Raw genomic sequence first — 16798 nt, 5'->3', positions numbered from 1 at the left:
AATTTTAAGTTGCCTAACCTTTAGTTAGAACTTTCGGTTGTCTAACCTCTAATTAGGACTTCCCTAGATAAGTATTCAATCATCTCTCGACCTACTTAACTTCTCTCTCACATATTGTCAAAAATCGAAACTCAAGCTCGAGCTAACTCAAGCTTAGTCAAACTTGTCAACCTTAACCTAAGGACGATTGCACTAATAGCCTCCTCCTCCAGCAACCATCACCTCCGAAGGATAAGAAGAAGAAGAAGGATGCAAGTAGAGTCCAAAGCTGCCAAGAATTCCATGAAGTAGAGGAGTTGATTAAGGAGGGAGGTCATGGCCAGGTCATTGTGGTGGCGCTTGAGGTAACAGCCTTGGCTAAGGAACTGACTGTCGCACCTCGCCGAGCCTAGATCGAGCTAAAGAGGGGAGGGGAAAGGAGAGGGGAGATACAGGAGATGCATCAGCAATGGTCGCATGCTTTGCATGTTGGAGAGAATAGCCAGAGATTAGGGATGTCGCTTGTAGGAGAGAGAATCGACGATTTGGAGACCAGGGATGTAGAGTGCTGGAGCAATAGAGATTTTAGGGTTATGGGTTGGGATTTTAAATCCCTAAATTTAGCAATGAATTCTAAATTCGTCGCTAAATTTAGGACTTTAGGTCGAGAATTTAGATAAATCCCTAAATTCAGAGATGAAATTTGAATTCGTCCCTAAATTTAGGGATGAATTCAAATTTCATCTCTAAAGTTTACGATGAAATTAAAATTCATCGTAAACTTTGCGACAAAAAATGAATTCATCACTAAATTTCATTGTAAAATCTAGGGATCGAGATAGCTAAGTTTTTGATGAATTTTGAATTTCATCCCTAAATTTTTCAATGAATTATAAGTTCATTGCAAATTAGTGATGAATTTAATTCGTCGCTATTTTGCAACAAATTTTGCGACAATAAATTTTTTAGCCACTGATTTTGTGATGAAAGTTTTTTATTGCTAATTTTGCATGAATTTTTTTTTTTTTTTGCTAATTTCATTATTGATTAGTGATGCTTTTCTCACTAAAATTCATCGCTAAATTCATGTTTTTTTAGTGTTCTAAGACTCAAAGAAAGGTTTTACAAAATAATCGTAGAATGTTAAATGTTGGGATATAACTCAAGCACATGAGCAAAAAAATGAAAGTTGCAGAGATAAATATGTTAAGATAGATGTGCAGATGACATACAAGGATAGATAGGATAAAAAAATAAAAATATCAGAGAGAAAGTCAGAGTTACATTTATTAAATGAAAACTCCAATAAATACATTTAAGATGATATGAATATATACTTAGACAATCAATAAATGATTTAGTAAAACTATGACAAATATGCACATCAAATAAATAAGAAGAAGACAAAAACAAAAAGTGTCACGCCCCGGAGGAGTCCCTGTCCGAAGAAATTTCGACAGCATCTCCCCTGTACGGCGGACAATCTGAAACTTTTCTACAAGCACTATATACCTCAGCCACATGCGGCTGGAATAATAACAAAAATAAAACAATCACCACGCAGTTTAATCGAAACAAACAAAGCAGTAATAAGATGACTCGAAAACAACCCTACTCAACTACACTCGTAAAGCTCAAATCCGATAAACTCACCTCTTCTGTCGTCCAGACAGGCATGTAGTAGAACAAAACCAAATCATACCAAAATCTATCGACAAATATAATCCATACAAGCTCCAAGTATCTAAACAATACAAGATCAACACATAATCTAAAATATAAAATCAAAAGATAAGTAAACAGTCTTGTGGCTGCAGGGGACTAGCACTACGTGCAGTGGGGACTAGCGACTAGAACTGCTCCGGACAGTCTCAACCTGAAAATATATCAACAATGGAGGCGGGGTGAGTCCAACACTCAGCAGGTACAACTGATATGCAAAATAAAGTAAATAACAGACAACAGTAATCATGCGTACAGTCTCCTGAATACGAGAAGGATAAATGCAACTGGAACAGAAACAGGAGAAAATTGTACTAACCAGGATCAAGGTAAAAAGATATCTGGGTCGTCAGACCGAGAGTGTCATAACCCTGTATGCATGTCAATCATATGCATCCAAATAAATGCAGCAAGTAAATGCAGCAAACACAAACAATAAATGCATCATGCATATGATGCTAATGACATGGTCACCCCTGACGTCAGTCAGCCATCTCACACACAATGGTGAGTCCGAGTGGGTAGGGTTGTGACAACCGTGCACTCTGACATCACTGCCCCTGATGAGTGACCGAGTGGACGGGATGCTGTCGGAGTACATACATACTACTACCCCAAATCATAAATGGGGGAGCGCAATGCTCTCATCTCCCGATACATGATGACGGGGAGGACTCTCTGCCGGCTACTACGCTGAGTCACACTACCCATGAGCGGATCAACGGAGCCAAACAAAGTCCAACTGCTTGCCGGCTACAACGCTGCTACACTAAACCAACGGAGCCAAACAGAGCGGAACTATCTGTCGGCTATCACAATATATCCAGAATACCAAAAGCAGGTATCACACCTGTCTGATATACCACTAACCCATGAGTGGTGGTGTGTACAGATACATGTAACTAGCGATGTGCTCACAATAATGGAGTAGACAATCGCACAGCATGCAATCATGCAAGATGATGCATGACACTAAACATGGCAATATCACGAATAGCATAGCATGCTCCATACATAAATATAAAATGTGTACCACAAGATAATGAATCAAATGGAAGGTACACAGACAGATAGGGTATCAAACAAACCCTAGGTCCTGAACATAATGTATCATGTGGTTGGGTCACTATCTAAAGCATGTATGGTCAGATAAATAATAACATGCAGTGCATAATAAGTAAACAAGCAACATGTAACAGATCATGTAGTGACCAACTGAAACAAATGGAAAAACACAATCATTGCTATATGTTAAACACTTTATTATGCATTATCAAAAGACATAAGTCAAAGTACCCGCCTCCAATAAAATGGTCCAATCCGGTAATCAAGATACTCGTCGAGATATCGTCCCAAATCAAAGTCCTGTGGCATCAAGCATAATGTCTAGTTTAGCTAATTTATCATACAACCATTAGCCAAACTAAATTCTAATCCAATTTAAGAAGTTATAAATTAGATCCAACTAATCCATCCAACACAATTAACGAACCCTCTTGTTAACATCATGATTCGGATCTAACCCACATTAGGTTAAATCTCACGTTTTAACCACAATTACCTCCTCTGAATCAGTTATCCCCCACCATACAACATTAATACATATTAAACTATATCAGATATGAAATTTCCAACCTTTACTCTAATACAATGTTGCCCCTGTGGACACACGGCTAGAAAACGCAGATACTGGACAATGCTAGCCGGAAAATCTTGCCGCCACAAACCTGTTGTCAACACCACAAAGAAACTATTACTTATCTGTAGGCTGACCACAACCAAACCCAGCGAAGCTAAGGTTCGGATCCGACAACAAGAGGAATCCTAGGGCAAAGAAAAGGGTCGGCTACCTTCGCCAGGGCAGAGACTAAATGGTGGTGCTGATCTTTTCTTCCAGCAAGCTTTTATGGCAATCCGTCGACGGCGTCAGTGCTAGGGCACAGATGAACTTCTGCGTCGGCAGTGCTCGGGCTCGAGGGCAGAGGAAAGGGTGACCGGCACTCTCCGTTCGACGGCGGCAGAGGCAAGGAAGTGGCGTCGCTGGAGTCGGGTGTCGCGGGCTGAGGCTAGGGCACCGGCTATCGGCGCTGCTCCGTACGTCGCCCGCGGCTAGGGCACGGTTTACGGCGGTGCTACTCGGGTCGGCGGCGCTGGAAAGGGGCAGAGGGAAAAAGGCTTCGACGTGAGAGGAGAAGAGAGGAAATGAAGCAGAATAATAGGAGAAGAAGGGGCGCGGGCGGCGTCGGGGAGAAGAAACTGAGGAAACGGCGAAAAATGAAGGAAAAAAGGAAAAATAAATAAAGGAAAAGAATTAAGAAAAATTCAACTTTTCCTCATTTAATTGGGGTAGTCAAAACAGACTTTTCTGAGTCCCATTTTATCCCCGTTAACTCGTCCGTACGAGCTCCGAAAAATTCCCGGAAAATTTTCAAAAATTCCGAAAAATTCCCTTATTAATATTCGCCTATTTCCGGTATTTTACAAAAAGGGTAAAAATCAAAATGGCGCCCATCATATATTTACATTTTCGTCATATAGGTACTTCTTTTTCTAAAAAAAGTTAAATGAGCATCCATCTACAAAAATAAGTGCCCCTTATCTTGAAAATACATATGGTTTCAGCAATATTGTAGAAATTATTGGTTAGCTTTTATAACGTGTAGAAACTACCGATTAACTTTTACAATATATTGAAGCTAATCAGTAGTTGCTACACGTAAAAGTTACATGCTAATTTTTACGCACTGGATCATTATTAGATTATGTTCATTTGAAATGTAATGAGTTTCATAGAGTTTCCATTGTTTAATTTGCTCATTGAAATGTTATTTTAATCAAGATGTTAATTAGAAAATCAAAATAGTATAAAATCATCGTTGTAGAAGCTAGCAACTAACTTCTACACGGACGAATGATCAGATAATGTATTTATAGAAGCTAGTCACTAGCTTCTATATGGTTGAATGATCAAATAATGTAAGGATATTTTAGACAGATCACTTTAAAAGAGATGCTCATTTGATTTTTTTTTTTTTAAAAAGAGAGACCTTTTAATTTTTGCCCAAACAAAAACTTAATTAATAATAACAAAATAAAATAAATTTATTTAAATATAAATAATTATTTAGTATGGGATAAAACTAGAAGGACTCATGTAGGCCCGAGACCTCACCTAATTAATGGAGTAAAGATTGATTGTTATTGTTGTATCAGTATTACTCTATCTTAATCCATTCACCAAAGAGCCTCAACTTCTTCTTACTCTCCATTGGCACCACTTCTCCATCACCATATCTTGTCAATTCATCCTTATCATCATATTCTTGTTGCTTCATCCTCCTCTCGAAACTAAGCCCACCTTTGGGCGCCTTGTCGTCTTCTTCGTTTCTATCGTTCTCTGCGTGCCGAATCGTGTCGATCAAGCAGTAGGTCCCGTTCCTGTCGTCGACGCACCTGTAGAACGTAACTGTATCCTTGGCACGCAGTCGCTTCTCTTTGACAAATCGATTCCAGCCCTTGGTGAACACGAAGCTCTGGCTGCTCTTCCAGTAGCAGTAACGAAATGTCCACCATCGCCCGTCTCTGTCGACGAACTCGATCGACAATTCCTCTTGTGTCGGTGGAGCCGCGTGAGAAAAGTGCTGCATCGCGTGCTTCTTGGGGATCACCAACCTGTAGGTCGATCACCATGAACATCGAGTCTCTGATATTGAAAGCGATTCATGTAGATTTGAATTTGATTGACCTGTTTAGCTTGCCGACGTCGCTCGGAGTTAGCTCCTTGGCGAACATCTCCACCACCAGCACGTCGTCGCCGAGGCCGCCATGGCAAGCCTTCGTAGCCGGCGGTCGGGCGGCATTTTTATGCGGCGCCGTCATGCTTCCTCCGTAGCAGGCCGAGCCATCCACGCCGGCGGAGGTTGACGGCCACGAGCCGCGAGAGCAGTTGGAGCCGGCGCCTTCCCTTGGCTTTGGAGCCATGATAAAAGTACGGATATGCTAAGTTTTCTAATCGATTGCAGAGAATGAAAAAACAGAGCCTCCGTACGCACGTCTCTACGTAATCAGAATGGAATCGCAAACTTTGTGGTAATTAAGAGGCGAAGAAGAAGATATTTGAGAGGAAGGTGTGGTGCATGGGAAAGTTGGTTTGGAGGACTAATTAGGGGATGATTTTGGCAAGATGGCCCTAAATTTAGGTGATTAGCAGGAGTTAGCTAGATTGTGATAAGTTGTTGTCGCCTGGATTCAGACAGCAAAAGGACAAAAAGAAAATGAAAAATAGAATGGAGTTTAGATTTTTGATATTTGAGGAAGGTGTACCGTCGGTTGATTAGCAACAGCTCAGGTGAAGTAACGGCTCGGCCTCGGTGGGTGGTGCTGCTTTTAGTGAAAGTTTTTAAATAGAACGATACAAAAGGTTTTTTTGATTATTTTTATTTTCATAACTTCTTAACTTTGCCGCCCGATTAGTTTTGGGGGGAAGGTGGTCACACCGAATCAAATTTAACTAAATCAAACCAAATCTAAAGTGATTATTTAAATTTAACTTAATTTTTTTATTATAAAATTTTTATATTTTAAATTTATTTAATTCATTACCAAGTTATAAACTTTTTTAAATGACATCAAACACATTATTTTTTTTATTGATTATGATTTTAAATGGCATCAAACACTTAAAAAGAATTAATATCTTTTACGAAAAAAAAAACATTCAAACCAGTATCTCAAAAAAAAAAAAAAAAATCAAATGTCTTTCCATCTTACCATCAAGATTTGAAGATCCAAATCTCTAAGGAAATCATCAAATCTTACCAATCAGTTATACTGTGAGAAGGTCAACGACCTCAGATTAAACAGAACAAAATGCAAAATACAAATATCAATGGCATATTCCAAAAACAAAAAACAAAATTTAGCAAGCAAATTTAAGTTCACCAATTCTTGGTCCCTAGGAGCCCTAATACTCTCATCAGACAACACGACAAGAAACAAGCTTAACTGGGCATTCTACTCAGGAAGTATCTGCTCATTATCGGCATCACCTTCCTCTTCTATCTTAGGCTTAGATGGGGTTGGACCAGCACCAGGAGCCTGCTTCTTCTTGATACCACTCACAATGTCATCGATCCTAAGCAGCATGGAAGCGGCCTCGATAGCTGTCTTGAATGTTTGGGCCTTCACATTGTAGGAGTCCCAGATCTGAAATGAAAAGGACATTAGAGAGCATGGATTCAAAATATGGGGAGAAAAGGGGAGGCACCAAGCTTACTTTACGCTCCTTCATATCAACAATTTCACCAGTATTTCCATCAATGCCAACCCATTCATTCCCAGCATTGGCATGCTGCGACAAAGAAGGTAAAGTAAATTATCTACTTAGTTGAGTATAAGGTTTTTGAAATTTCATCCAGCCTCACAAAGTGAGTTAATCAGTCATAACATGAATTCATTAGATATCGAAGAATCAGACTTACAAAGAACATAACAAGAATTACCTTTCCTTGGAGGGCAGTCATGGTGCGAATGACATTTACACCACAGTTCTGAGCTAAGGTTCGTGGAATTGCTTCAAAAGCTACAGCAGCAGCTTCATAGGGCCACTAAAGACAACCAAACAATATTAATTAGTTACAATGAGGCAGAAATAAACTGGATGTTAGTGTCGACATTTATGCAGTTCCACTGTATGACAATTGAAGAAAACCTTTTCTATCCCTTCGATTGAAGAACTCTTCTGTTTTAGTGCAGCTGATACTGTTAACTCTGTTGCACCACCACCAGGGAGAAGTTTTGGGTTTTTCAAGATGTTTCGGGCTACTGACATAGCATCCTGTCAGCACACATTATTACTGTACAATTCGTTCAATCATTAAAATCAAGCATGTACGAATACAAAATCTCACCTGCAAATTTCTTTCAACCTCATTCAAAAGATCCTTACTAGCACCTCTTAGGAGAACGGTACAGGCTTTTGGATCTTTGCAATCCACAATAAAAGCAAAAAACTCATCCCCAAATTTTTTGACTTCAAACAGGCCGGCCCCTGTCCCAACATCAGACTCTTGCAACTCCTCTGGCCTATTGACAACAACAGCCCCACAAGCCCTTGCAATTCTATTGTTGTCAGTCTTGCGCAATCTCCGGATAGCACTAACTCCCGCCTTACTCAAGTAATGGCATGCAAGATCACTTAGCCCTTTTTCTGTGATCACCAAATCAGGTTTGAACTTCAATATCTGCATGCACATATTTTGTATATATTCCTCCTCCATCTTTAGCAGTACTTCCCTGGCAAATGTAGATATAAATATTAGTCAATATTCAGCAAATATGTGAAGGAAACACAATGTATAAGAATGACTAGATATCTGGAGTTTCTTGACTAGATTTCAAATTTCAACAATAAAAAGGTACAGTTTCTTGATATAGACAGTCAGACATCCAAAATAGGTAATTCAAGAGACACAAGAAGTTCCCTCCACTTTCTCTCCATTGGAGTGGGCATAACATAAGCTGTGCAAAATCCAAGTTCAACCTAATAATGCCAATATATGTATATTGAATCAGAGCACAACCAGATTGTATCGTAATACCCATAAGAATATGTGCTACAAGGAGATGCTGAATAGCTATTTGCAATTTATAGAGAACAAGAAACACAGCTTACCAGTGATATTCGAGCCCAATCAAATGTATCACCAATACATGATAAAATGAGAGACAACAAATTGAAATGGTAAGGACATGCTCAAAACCACTAACAGAACTTTATAGTTAAAAGAATTGAATCTATTAAACTAGAAGTTTAACAGATTCAGAGAAACCAAAGAAAATATTCCACTTTATCTCAATAAGAATTACTAGCCTACCAAGAATAGTTATCTTCAAAAATTACAAACAAAATAATTTCTTGCAACTTATGAGGGAGCACACTTCTGTTATTAATAGGCACAACTAGCTATGCACAATAGCTAAACCACCTCTAATAACTATGGCAAACATAATAGAATGAAAATGTTTAGGTGTGCCTTTTCACAAGGAAAAAACCTAACCCAAAAGATGAGTGAGTGTTATGTGCACACCAGGCACATGTGAAAAGTGTAAACGAAAAGTTGTACCCGGAACCGCAAGACAAAGGTAAGAAGAAAAAGAATCACACCCCTATAAGCTCTAAAGGCAAGTGAGATAAAGGTTCGAAGCAAGGTTTTAAATATCTTTCCATGTTAAAGTTTTAGTCTAGCTGGAAGGATGCAATTTAAATAATGTGTGATGCCAACACTAAGCACGCTTCAATGTATGTCAAGATCATCTAATGAGCTTAATCTTATAATCCTCGTTCACTTAGCTTCGCTTAGCTTGTTTGCCGCCAAATTTGAACTTACAGCAATCAAAACCCCAATTAAATTAAAATTTTAAAGCAACAAGTTAAAAAATATAATAAGAAACCTTAACCAATGATTATTAGTTAATAACATCAAAATGAGTATTTGTGCATAAGGTAGAAGTATCGATTCTTGTTGCATCATAGTAAGATCGTCCCTGTAATTTTTCCTCCCAAGATATGTGCTATTGAAATTAGTTCCTCCATTGGTAGCTTCGTAGAAAAATCATCCACCAAATTTTTCCAGACTTGGATTAAATAATGCTCCCAAGGCATTTGACATTGAAATTAATCCCTCGATAGAGCTGAGAGAACTATAGGAAATTGGAGTTAGAATGCACATATGGAAAGGAAAAGGCATAGGTGTAATATACGGAAGCTAGGTGTAATATATGGAAGCATAGGTGTAATACATGGATACAACGACTTTGACACTCTTTAATCATCAGTGCACTTATTGGTGACTACCCTCTTGGCTTCCCCTCTCTTTATACAGAGTTTCTCATCTCCTCCTACGATCCACAAACAAAATCAAAGATGACTCATGGGAAGAGAATCCTCCTATCTTCATCAATCATAGATGACATCAACCAAAACTATATCAGCATAGATGGCATAATGACATTTACCCTTGACAACTTAGTGTCAGTATTAGTTGGTGACAAAACAATATATTTTAATCATGCTAGTTGGACCGGCACTAGAAACCATGGTTGATATTATACATGTGCTACACTTTTCCTCAGCACACACCATTCCTTGTGTGCCTAAAGCCCAATGACTTCTTTGTGACAAGAAGACATGAAACGAATCTTACTATTCTACACACTCTACTCCTCAATTGAGGCACCCTTAATGACTACAATTAGATATTGCAGCTTATTGTTTATCAAAAACATGCACGTGAAATTCAAAGCAATTTCATACCAATCATCTTCCTTCACCAATTCAGCATTTGTTTGATTTTCTCCCTTCTTATACTCAAGGGGGCAATCAAGGAGAATAATGCGAGGGTTTAATATCTTTCTCCTCATTTTTCCCGGTGCAACTACATCTTTATTAATCATAACTCCCTTGAGAACCTTGGAATCCTCCAGCTGCCCGCCAGGAACCTTCTCAACTTTTATATACTTCTTAATATCAACCTCACGTACACCTTGGCCAAGGTCAACACCAGCAGTTGTTGTAGCATCAATAGCCAGATCCTGGAATTAAAAGGGTAACCATTAGAACTCTAAGGTGTAAAACAATGACTTCTAAGTTCAACCTCTGGATCATTATTTAAAATCTCCTACTAATATCAGTACTACTCTAAATAAAAATTTGTACTGAAAAACAATCAATTATGTATAGTCGATATCTACAAAATCTTTGTTATCAGACTGTCATTAACCAACTTTACTTGATAGAACCAATGGAGATCTGAATCCATTCACATAGTCAACTTTATAGTTTTTAAAGCAAAAAGACTGACATCTTCAAAGATACTCACAGCAATTAAATCCCCAAATTGTCCAGTAAATTTTGTGCCTATACAACTTTTGACAAGATCCAACATTGCAGCACCTGTGAAGATGATTCAAAATGAGACAATTTATTCAGATTGTTATGTTAGATATGTTACACCAGAAAAGGTAAATTGATGGATGAGTTAAAGGAATAGTGCAAGATTAACTAATTGTCATAACCCTCATATTGTTGTGCTCACCAAAATATCATATGCAGTAAATAGAACTTACGGTCAGTCACATCAATGGCCATTGCGATTTTGTCCAAAACAGCTATAGAGTCTTCCAAAGCTTTGTTATAAGCTGAAATGGCAGATTAGACACTATCAGGAAGAAGTCAAGCAAAAAAACAAAAGAATTTACATGCAAATACAGCACAAGTGTAACAGATGTTCATTATCTGAAAAATTACCTCGACATATAACAGTCGGATGGTAGTTCTTGTCAATGAAAGTTGCCGCAACATGGAGCATCTCGCCAGCTAAAAAGAAAGATATAAAGGATTAGCATTTCTTCTTCCAAAAGAAGCCTGTAGTTAATCAAACATGACAAGCACAATGAACAGAAATATGCAGACATGGAAGATGATTGGAAAGATAGTCTTAGGCAAGTATGTCTAAAAAAAATCCAAATTTTACACTGATTGTGTCGTTTACTATGACAATCCACTGTTAGCCAGATGACAATAATGATGCAGGCTAATATACCATAAACACCAATCCACAAAGTAATACAAAGATCACAAAGCATACCTAGAACAATGACAGACGTCGTGCCATCTCCGACTTCTTCATCCTGTGTCCGGCTTAGTTCAATCATCGACTGCCAGTTGTCATATAGTAAGAGACAATAAAATGTTGCATCAGTAATCAAATACCAACCCCAAAAGAATACAATGTACATGATAAAAGAAAAGAAAATTCCTACTATAAACTAATCCAAATATTGTGCATTACAGATTCAAGACAAAGATAATAAACATAACTATATTAATGGCAAGTTGGCAACTAAATGGATCGGGCATCACACACCTTAGCAGCTGGGTGAGCAAGATCAAGCTCACGAAGAATAGCATTTCCGTCATTTGTAACTACAATACCTGGCAAAAATAAGACACAACCGAGAAAATTATGAGTGCAATAGTTCACAGAAACTGAGGAAAGGATTGATGAGTCACAAGGAAAACTTAATAAAGATTGTTAAAACTGAAGATCAATTATGAACTTGACACTTGAATGTAGAAGGTGGTAAAAGATTGGTTTTGTTGACATCATAAGAATTATAATACAGAACTTTTCCCCCTGTAATCTAAGGTGAACTCTAGTGACTGAGATATTCTCCCATGTTCACATTTATTTATTTGCAACAAAAATTAGGAAAAAAAGGCATTGAGTAATCTGATTGTTATGGGCTTTTACTCAAGTTGGAATTCTAGTGATAATTAGCCATGGATGGCTCAGAATACTTGAACTCATAAATTTGGTGGTCACCTTGCACAAGGCTCCAATCAATACAAGCTCATCAAAGAGAAAATGTAATCATCCTTCCCCAAAAAAAACATATCCTTGCTAGAATAGATGAATTCTCATAACATTCAAAACGGCACAACGCTTTCTTGTCACCTCTTTCATAACAAGCAATTGAACAAAACAACAAGCCAAAAGAACGGTGGCAGATCACTCAAATTGGATAACTTATGCAACTCGGTATCCCTCTCTTCCATCCTGCAACATACATTTCCTTAATTTCAATTCTCTCCTGTTTCCCTTTTCCAACATAACACCATCAACAAAGTTCCATAAACTTCTTCCCATAGCCCTGTAAATGAGCATGCCTTGAAATTGATGCAATTACATAAATTCTATAAATAGGCACACTTAGAGTGACGGAATCCTTGAATTGTGGCAGAAGAATAAAAAACCCAGAAATGTTTAGAAACTAAACATGAAAAGGGAGTGATCAATTTTGGGCCGCAAGTATGGCCAAAAATTAGAGAGTTAAATGCTCTCCCTAAACATGGATCTTTAAGGCACTTAAATATTGAAACCATACTACTTGTAATTCCTTAAACCCCACATGAATGCTCTGGAAACTCATGCACTGGCAGATTTTACAAGTAGAGTCTGACTTTTGATACCAGACTCTTTATCTATCCCCTAAATACCTAAGTCAACCACTGACACTCAAAGTAGAAATTTGACGCCCTATTGGTCACATGACAGATGGTTAGATCCACGCCTGTGTTGGATACTCAGTCGAATCTAAGTAAAATAGAAGTTCGGTATGATTCAAAAGGTGTTTCTCATAAATGGACAGCTTCGTGGTTCCTCATAATTCCCCCTTGCCTTGTTCCGCATGATTTAACCACTTGCATATGGATGGTAGCAGAGATTCACAACTATCTCAACTAAATTCTATTCAGGAGAATATTGGGAAACTATGAATAACAGATCATAAATGTAATGGTGCTCAATAAGCTTCAGAAGAACCTCTCTTCTAGGCATATGAGAATTAGGATGGTGCAGAATGAACTTCAGAACAACTGCTCCTCTAGTGCATTGAGAATGCATTGTAAACTACGTGTGTTTTGATTAACAACCAATGGCATGGGATATGTTGATTGCAGTGCAATGTTTCTTCCTGCAGGGATCAGTTCACTTTCCTGCATCCTCCCATTTAGATTCTTTCTTATGTGGTAACAGGCATCAAGTGGGAACCAGGAACTACATGAAAGATATAGATGAGTTCCCTGTCAAATGTCATAGTTCAGACCTTGTCACACAAATTCAGATCCACTAATAGCGCAAAAGTTTCCATTCCCCCAAGTGGATAGACTGCTGCAACTTGACATAAGAAGAGAGACAACAGGCTAGATTGGTAAGAGTAGAAGCTCAAATTGAGCAATGGGCAACATGAAATTCTGTAGGAGGTTCAAGAACTGTAAATATATTGAAATCCCAACCGTCAGATTGTGAATTGAAGAACAAAAGGCCTTTGGCAGCTATAATTTTTTCAAGAAATTGAGAATGAAAAATCAGGATCACTTATGCAAAAGGATGGAGATTTATTGCATGAAGAGACTGTCAATTCTACAAATGCTTCTTAAGCCCATAACTTCCAGATTCCTTCCTTAAGCCCACCACTGTGAATACAAACTTCAGAGATGGCCATATTGATTCATCTTGATATCATCATTAAATGGAAGTATGCTGCACTTATCTAATTCTTTAGCACATTGATAGATGCTTTCAGGGCCGCAAACACATAAAAGCACTCTACAACTTACAAATTTGTCTTGGTCAAATTGTTTTGGATAATTGTTTATCATGTACCTGAAGAAATTGTTCCGTTGAAATTTTTTCAAGAAATTGTTTCTCATAATAATTAAAAAGCTCCATTGTCCATATTCACTATGTACTATATTGGTGAACAAGTTTGAGGTTGAGTAAATGGCATGCGTTGTAATCATTTTACCATATAATCCAACAGTTGACTAAGTGATCGCCAATGGGTTCTCACTTCAACATGATTCCAGCTATTACCATATAATCAACACTTATAGGACATGACAAATTTTGTACTTGTAGTAAATACAACCAAATAAATTGTTTATATCCTTGTCATTTACAGTTCTCCTCAACCATGTCAACAGCAATTACCTATATACTAAAATGATTGGCATTAGTATAGATAACACTAGGTTGTATCCCACAAGCACTTGTTTAGATTCTATGAATTCATGGTTTTCTCAACTTTCAGGTTCAAGTGAAATGTGTTCATGGTTGTCTTGATATCTAATAGGTCTTGCATGGAAAATGTAACTTTCAAGCTAATGCAGACATCTGAATACAGAAAAAAACTTGTCATATTTCATAATTGAGACAAAATATCAACATTTGAAAAAGATTAGAAGCTTCAAATCATGTTTTTGCGAGAAATCAAAATATAACTTACAGATCCACATTCAAAAGTGCCAGTAAAAATACCAAAAACAAACCTTTGTTAAAATCACAGTTAATTGAAGCATCAAACAACCATAGTAATACATCCACATTCAAGATTATCAGTTAAAATAACTAAAAACAAACCTCCTGCAGCATCAAGCAGCATTTTAAGCATAGACCGAGGTCCCAAAGTAGTTCGAATTATGTCAGCCACGGCCTGTACATAGAATGTAAGATATAAGATGTAACAACCAATATCAGCAGTGATGAGATGCAGAAGTACTTTTTCCAACTATCATGAAGACTACTGAAGTAAAATAACAACATGCTGTTATGACACTGCAATGCAAACACTTCTTCAAGTAATCAACAATGAATCAGCACAAAAGAGCTTCTATGGATTGAAGTTCATCAAACAATCTAAAGATATACGTGTTTATAAGTAATAAATATGAAGTACGCCAAACTAAACACAAAATTTCAAAAAACTCTAGTGCTGTTTTAGCACTGACATTAGGAAAGGAAACACAAATGGCAAATCCATGTGGCAAGCATGTCACGTACCTAGATAACTCAAATTATACATGTAATAGAATGCCAAAAAAAACACTTAAAGGACTGCATATTCTCACCTTCGATGCTTGGATGTTAGCATGATGAACCTTACTACCAGATTCCCGTTTTAAAGAATCTTCTGCTCAGAAAGGTCAGGGAAAGTGTTAGATAACTTGAATGACAAAGCCACAGAATTACTCATTCCTACGAATATATTTATATTTTAGAAGGGAAAAAAAGCTTCGCTATTGTACTTGAATCGCCAAATGGGTTCCATCAATTTTGATCTATAGTAAAACGCAACATTACATAAACGTTCTGCCAAAAAATTTTTTAAAAAATGACACGATCTATCAACAAATCCAGCATTCCAAAGCACCAAATTTCACAACAAAGGAAAAGCCATCCATCTCGACTTGTATTTTTCAAGTGCAATACCTCCAACCAACGAGCTACCGCCACTACAAATATTGATCAATCCGGAAGTTTTTTTTTTTACCCAGCAAAATTTCTCCAGAAGAAGTAATGAAATCATGATTTTTTTAAAAAAAATGCTGATCTTTAAAACGGAAGGGAAGAACTCCGAGATCCACCGATTTGTCAAAAGGAGGAGAGAGACTTACTGAGAACAAGGACGGGGGCGTGCATGACTGAGAAGATACAGAGACGAAAAAGAGCCTTCCTATTTCCTTCTTGCTACACCGAAAGCGAGGCGGTTGCAGCAACGGCGGGTGGAGGTCTCCGGCGACGAGCAGTTTCTCGAGAGTTCCTCAGTGGAACTGAAAACCCTCGCGCAGCACCCGGCCTGAAATGGCTAGATCCTTCTCCTGAGTCGGTTTCTTGCTTGTCACGGTTTTTTATTTTACACTAACAAATATATAGAATAATATAAGATTAATTATATATTTTTAAAAATAATTATTTATATTTTTACAATAAATTTAGATTTATTTTTATGGTAAGATGATGTCATGTTCTAGTGTTAGTAGATAATATATAATACTAAGTGAAAGTGAAAAATAAGAAAATAATGACCATCACTTTGGCTTCTGTTTCATAGATTTCAAACCAAAGGAAATAAAGAATATAGGTGCTAGCATCCGACTCACAAGGACAAATGAGATTAAAATGATGAGAACAATTATAAGATTAAGTATATTTTCTTTTAATATACAATGAAATATTTTTTAAAAAAATGCGAGTAAAATGTCTTAGAGCTTCCATCTCATTGAAGCTTAAAGATTTGTTCTTGCTTTTTAGATAACTTATTATAAGAGTAGTGATAAAGCACCTAGGTAGAGGTGAATTACTTAGAGAGGTTGATCGTAAAGCCATTTGGCATCTAAATGTAGTTAAATCAAACGTCGACAATTACCTACATTCGGTATAGAAGTTATAGAATATTCTTTGGGGCTACAACAAATAGTATTGTCTAATGCATCCTACAATCGCCTAGAGTCTGAGATGCCAAAATGTGTGTTAGAATTTTAAGGGCATCTTATAATTTTTTATGGGTCAACCTTGTTAGTGGAAAGCAATTGCCCGTGGCAGTTACTTGGGGGGAAAAAACTACAACATGCAATTGGGAGAATCACTCATTTCCACTTTATATAAAGCGTACAAGTATAGAGAAAAGGAATTGAGATACTAAGGGATTTGGTTTGTGGTTTTTAAGAGGTGATTCGTGATATTTATGGTGATGA

The 16798-nt window shown here is 37.4% G+C and overlaps 2 protein-coding genes and 1 long non-coding RNA gene across 3 annotated transcripts; all 3 read right to left on the bottom strand.

The window, feature by feature from the left end:
* Positions 1–3005: 3005 nt before the first annotated feature.
* LOC122003861 lies at positions 3006–3965 on the bottom strand. Its single transcript, XR_006118125.1, has 3 exons — positions 3552–3965; positions 3337–3428; positions 3006–3066 (listed from the first exon to the last, which is right to left on the bottom strand). It is a non-coding gene; the product is annotated as an uncharacterized LOC122003861 (long non-coding RNA).
* Positions 3966–4916: 951 nt separating this feature from the next.
* LOC122004476 (B3 domain-containing protein Os04g0581400-like) lies at positions 4917–5746 on the bottom strand. The gene is made up of 2 exons (XM_042559357.1): positions 5447–5746; positions 4917–5373 (listed from the first exon to the last, which is right to left on the bottom strand). The coding sequence occupies exons 1-2, from the start codon at positions 5680–5682 to the stop codon at positions 4917–4919; spliced, it is 693 nt and encodes a 230-aa protein (XP_042415291.1). The 5' UTR covers positions 5683–5746.
* Positions 5747–6529: 783 nt separating this feature from the next.
* On the bottom strand, positions 6530–15940 carry LOC122006109 (T-complex protein 1 subunit gamma). The gene is made up of 14 exons (XM_042561461.1): positions 15719–15940; positions 15173–15234; positions 14685–14757; positions 11628–11695; positions 11349–11418; positions 11009–11077; positions 10828–10899; positions 10581–10654; positions 10016–10293; positions 7611–7995; positions 7412–7537; positions 7203–7307; positions 6977–7051; positions 6530–6906 (listed from the first exon to the last, which is right to left on the bottom strand). Exons 1-14 carry the CDS (start codon positions 15741–15743, stop codon positions 6715–6717), a joined length of 1674 nt encoding a protein of 557 aa, XP_042417395.1. The 5' UTR covers positions 15744–15940; the 3' UTR covers positions 6530–6714.
* Between the last annotated feature and the right edge of the window lie 858 nt (positions 15941–16798).

Source organism: Zingiber officinale, chromosome 7B (genome assembly GCF_018446385.1).
Source record: "Zingiber officinale cultivar Zhangliang chromosome 7B, Zo_v1.1, whole genome shotgun sequence".
NCBI classification, from domain to species: domain Eukaryota; kingdom Viridiplantae; phylum Streptophyta; class Magnoliopsida; order Zingiberales; family Zingiberaceae; genus Zingiber; species Zingiber officinale.
This window is presented reverse-complemented; position numbering and strand designations above follow the sequence as displayed.

Bases quoted from the DNA above. Each gene is read 5' to 3' on its own strand.
- LOC122004476 (XM_042559357.1), bottom strand. From the start codon at position 5,682: ATGGCTCCAAAGCCAAGGGAAGGCGCCGGCTCCAACTGCTCTCGCGGC. The intron at 5,374-5,446 runs GTCAATCAAATT...ATCGACCTACAG, and splicing joins GACGTCGGCAAGCTAAACAG to GTTGGTGATCCCCAAGAAGC.
- LOC122006109 (XM_042561461.1), bottom strand. From the start codon at position 15,743: ATGCACGCCCCCGTCCTTGTTCTCA. The intron at 10,900-11,008 runs GTAATTTTTCAG...CTGCCATTTCAG, and splicing joins TCCGACTGTTATATGTCGAG to CTTATAACAAAGCTTTGGAA. The intron at 7,996-10,015 runs GTATGAAATTGC...TACATTTGCCAG, and splicing joins TTGGTGAAGGAAGATGATTG to GGAAGTACTGCTAAAGATGG.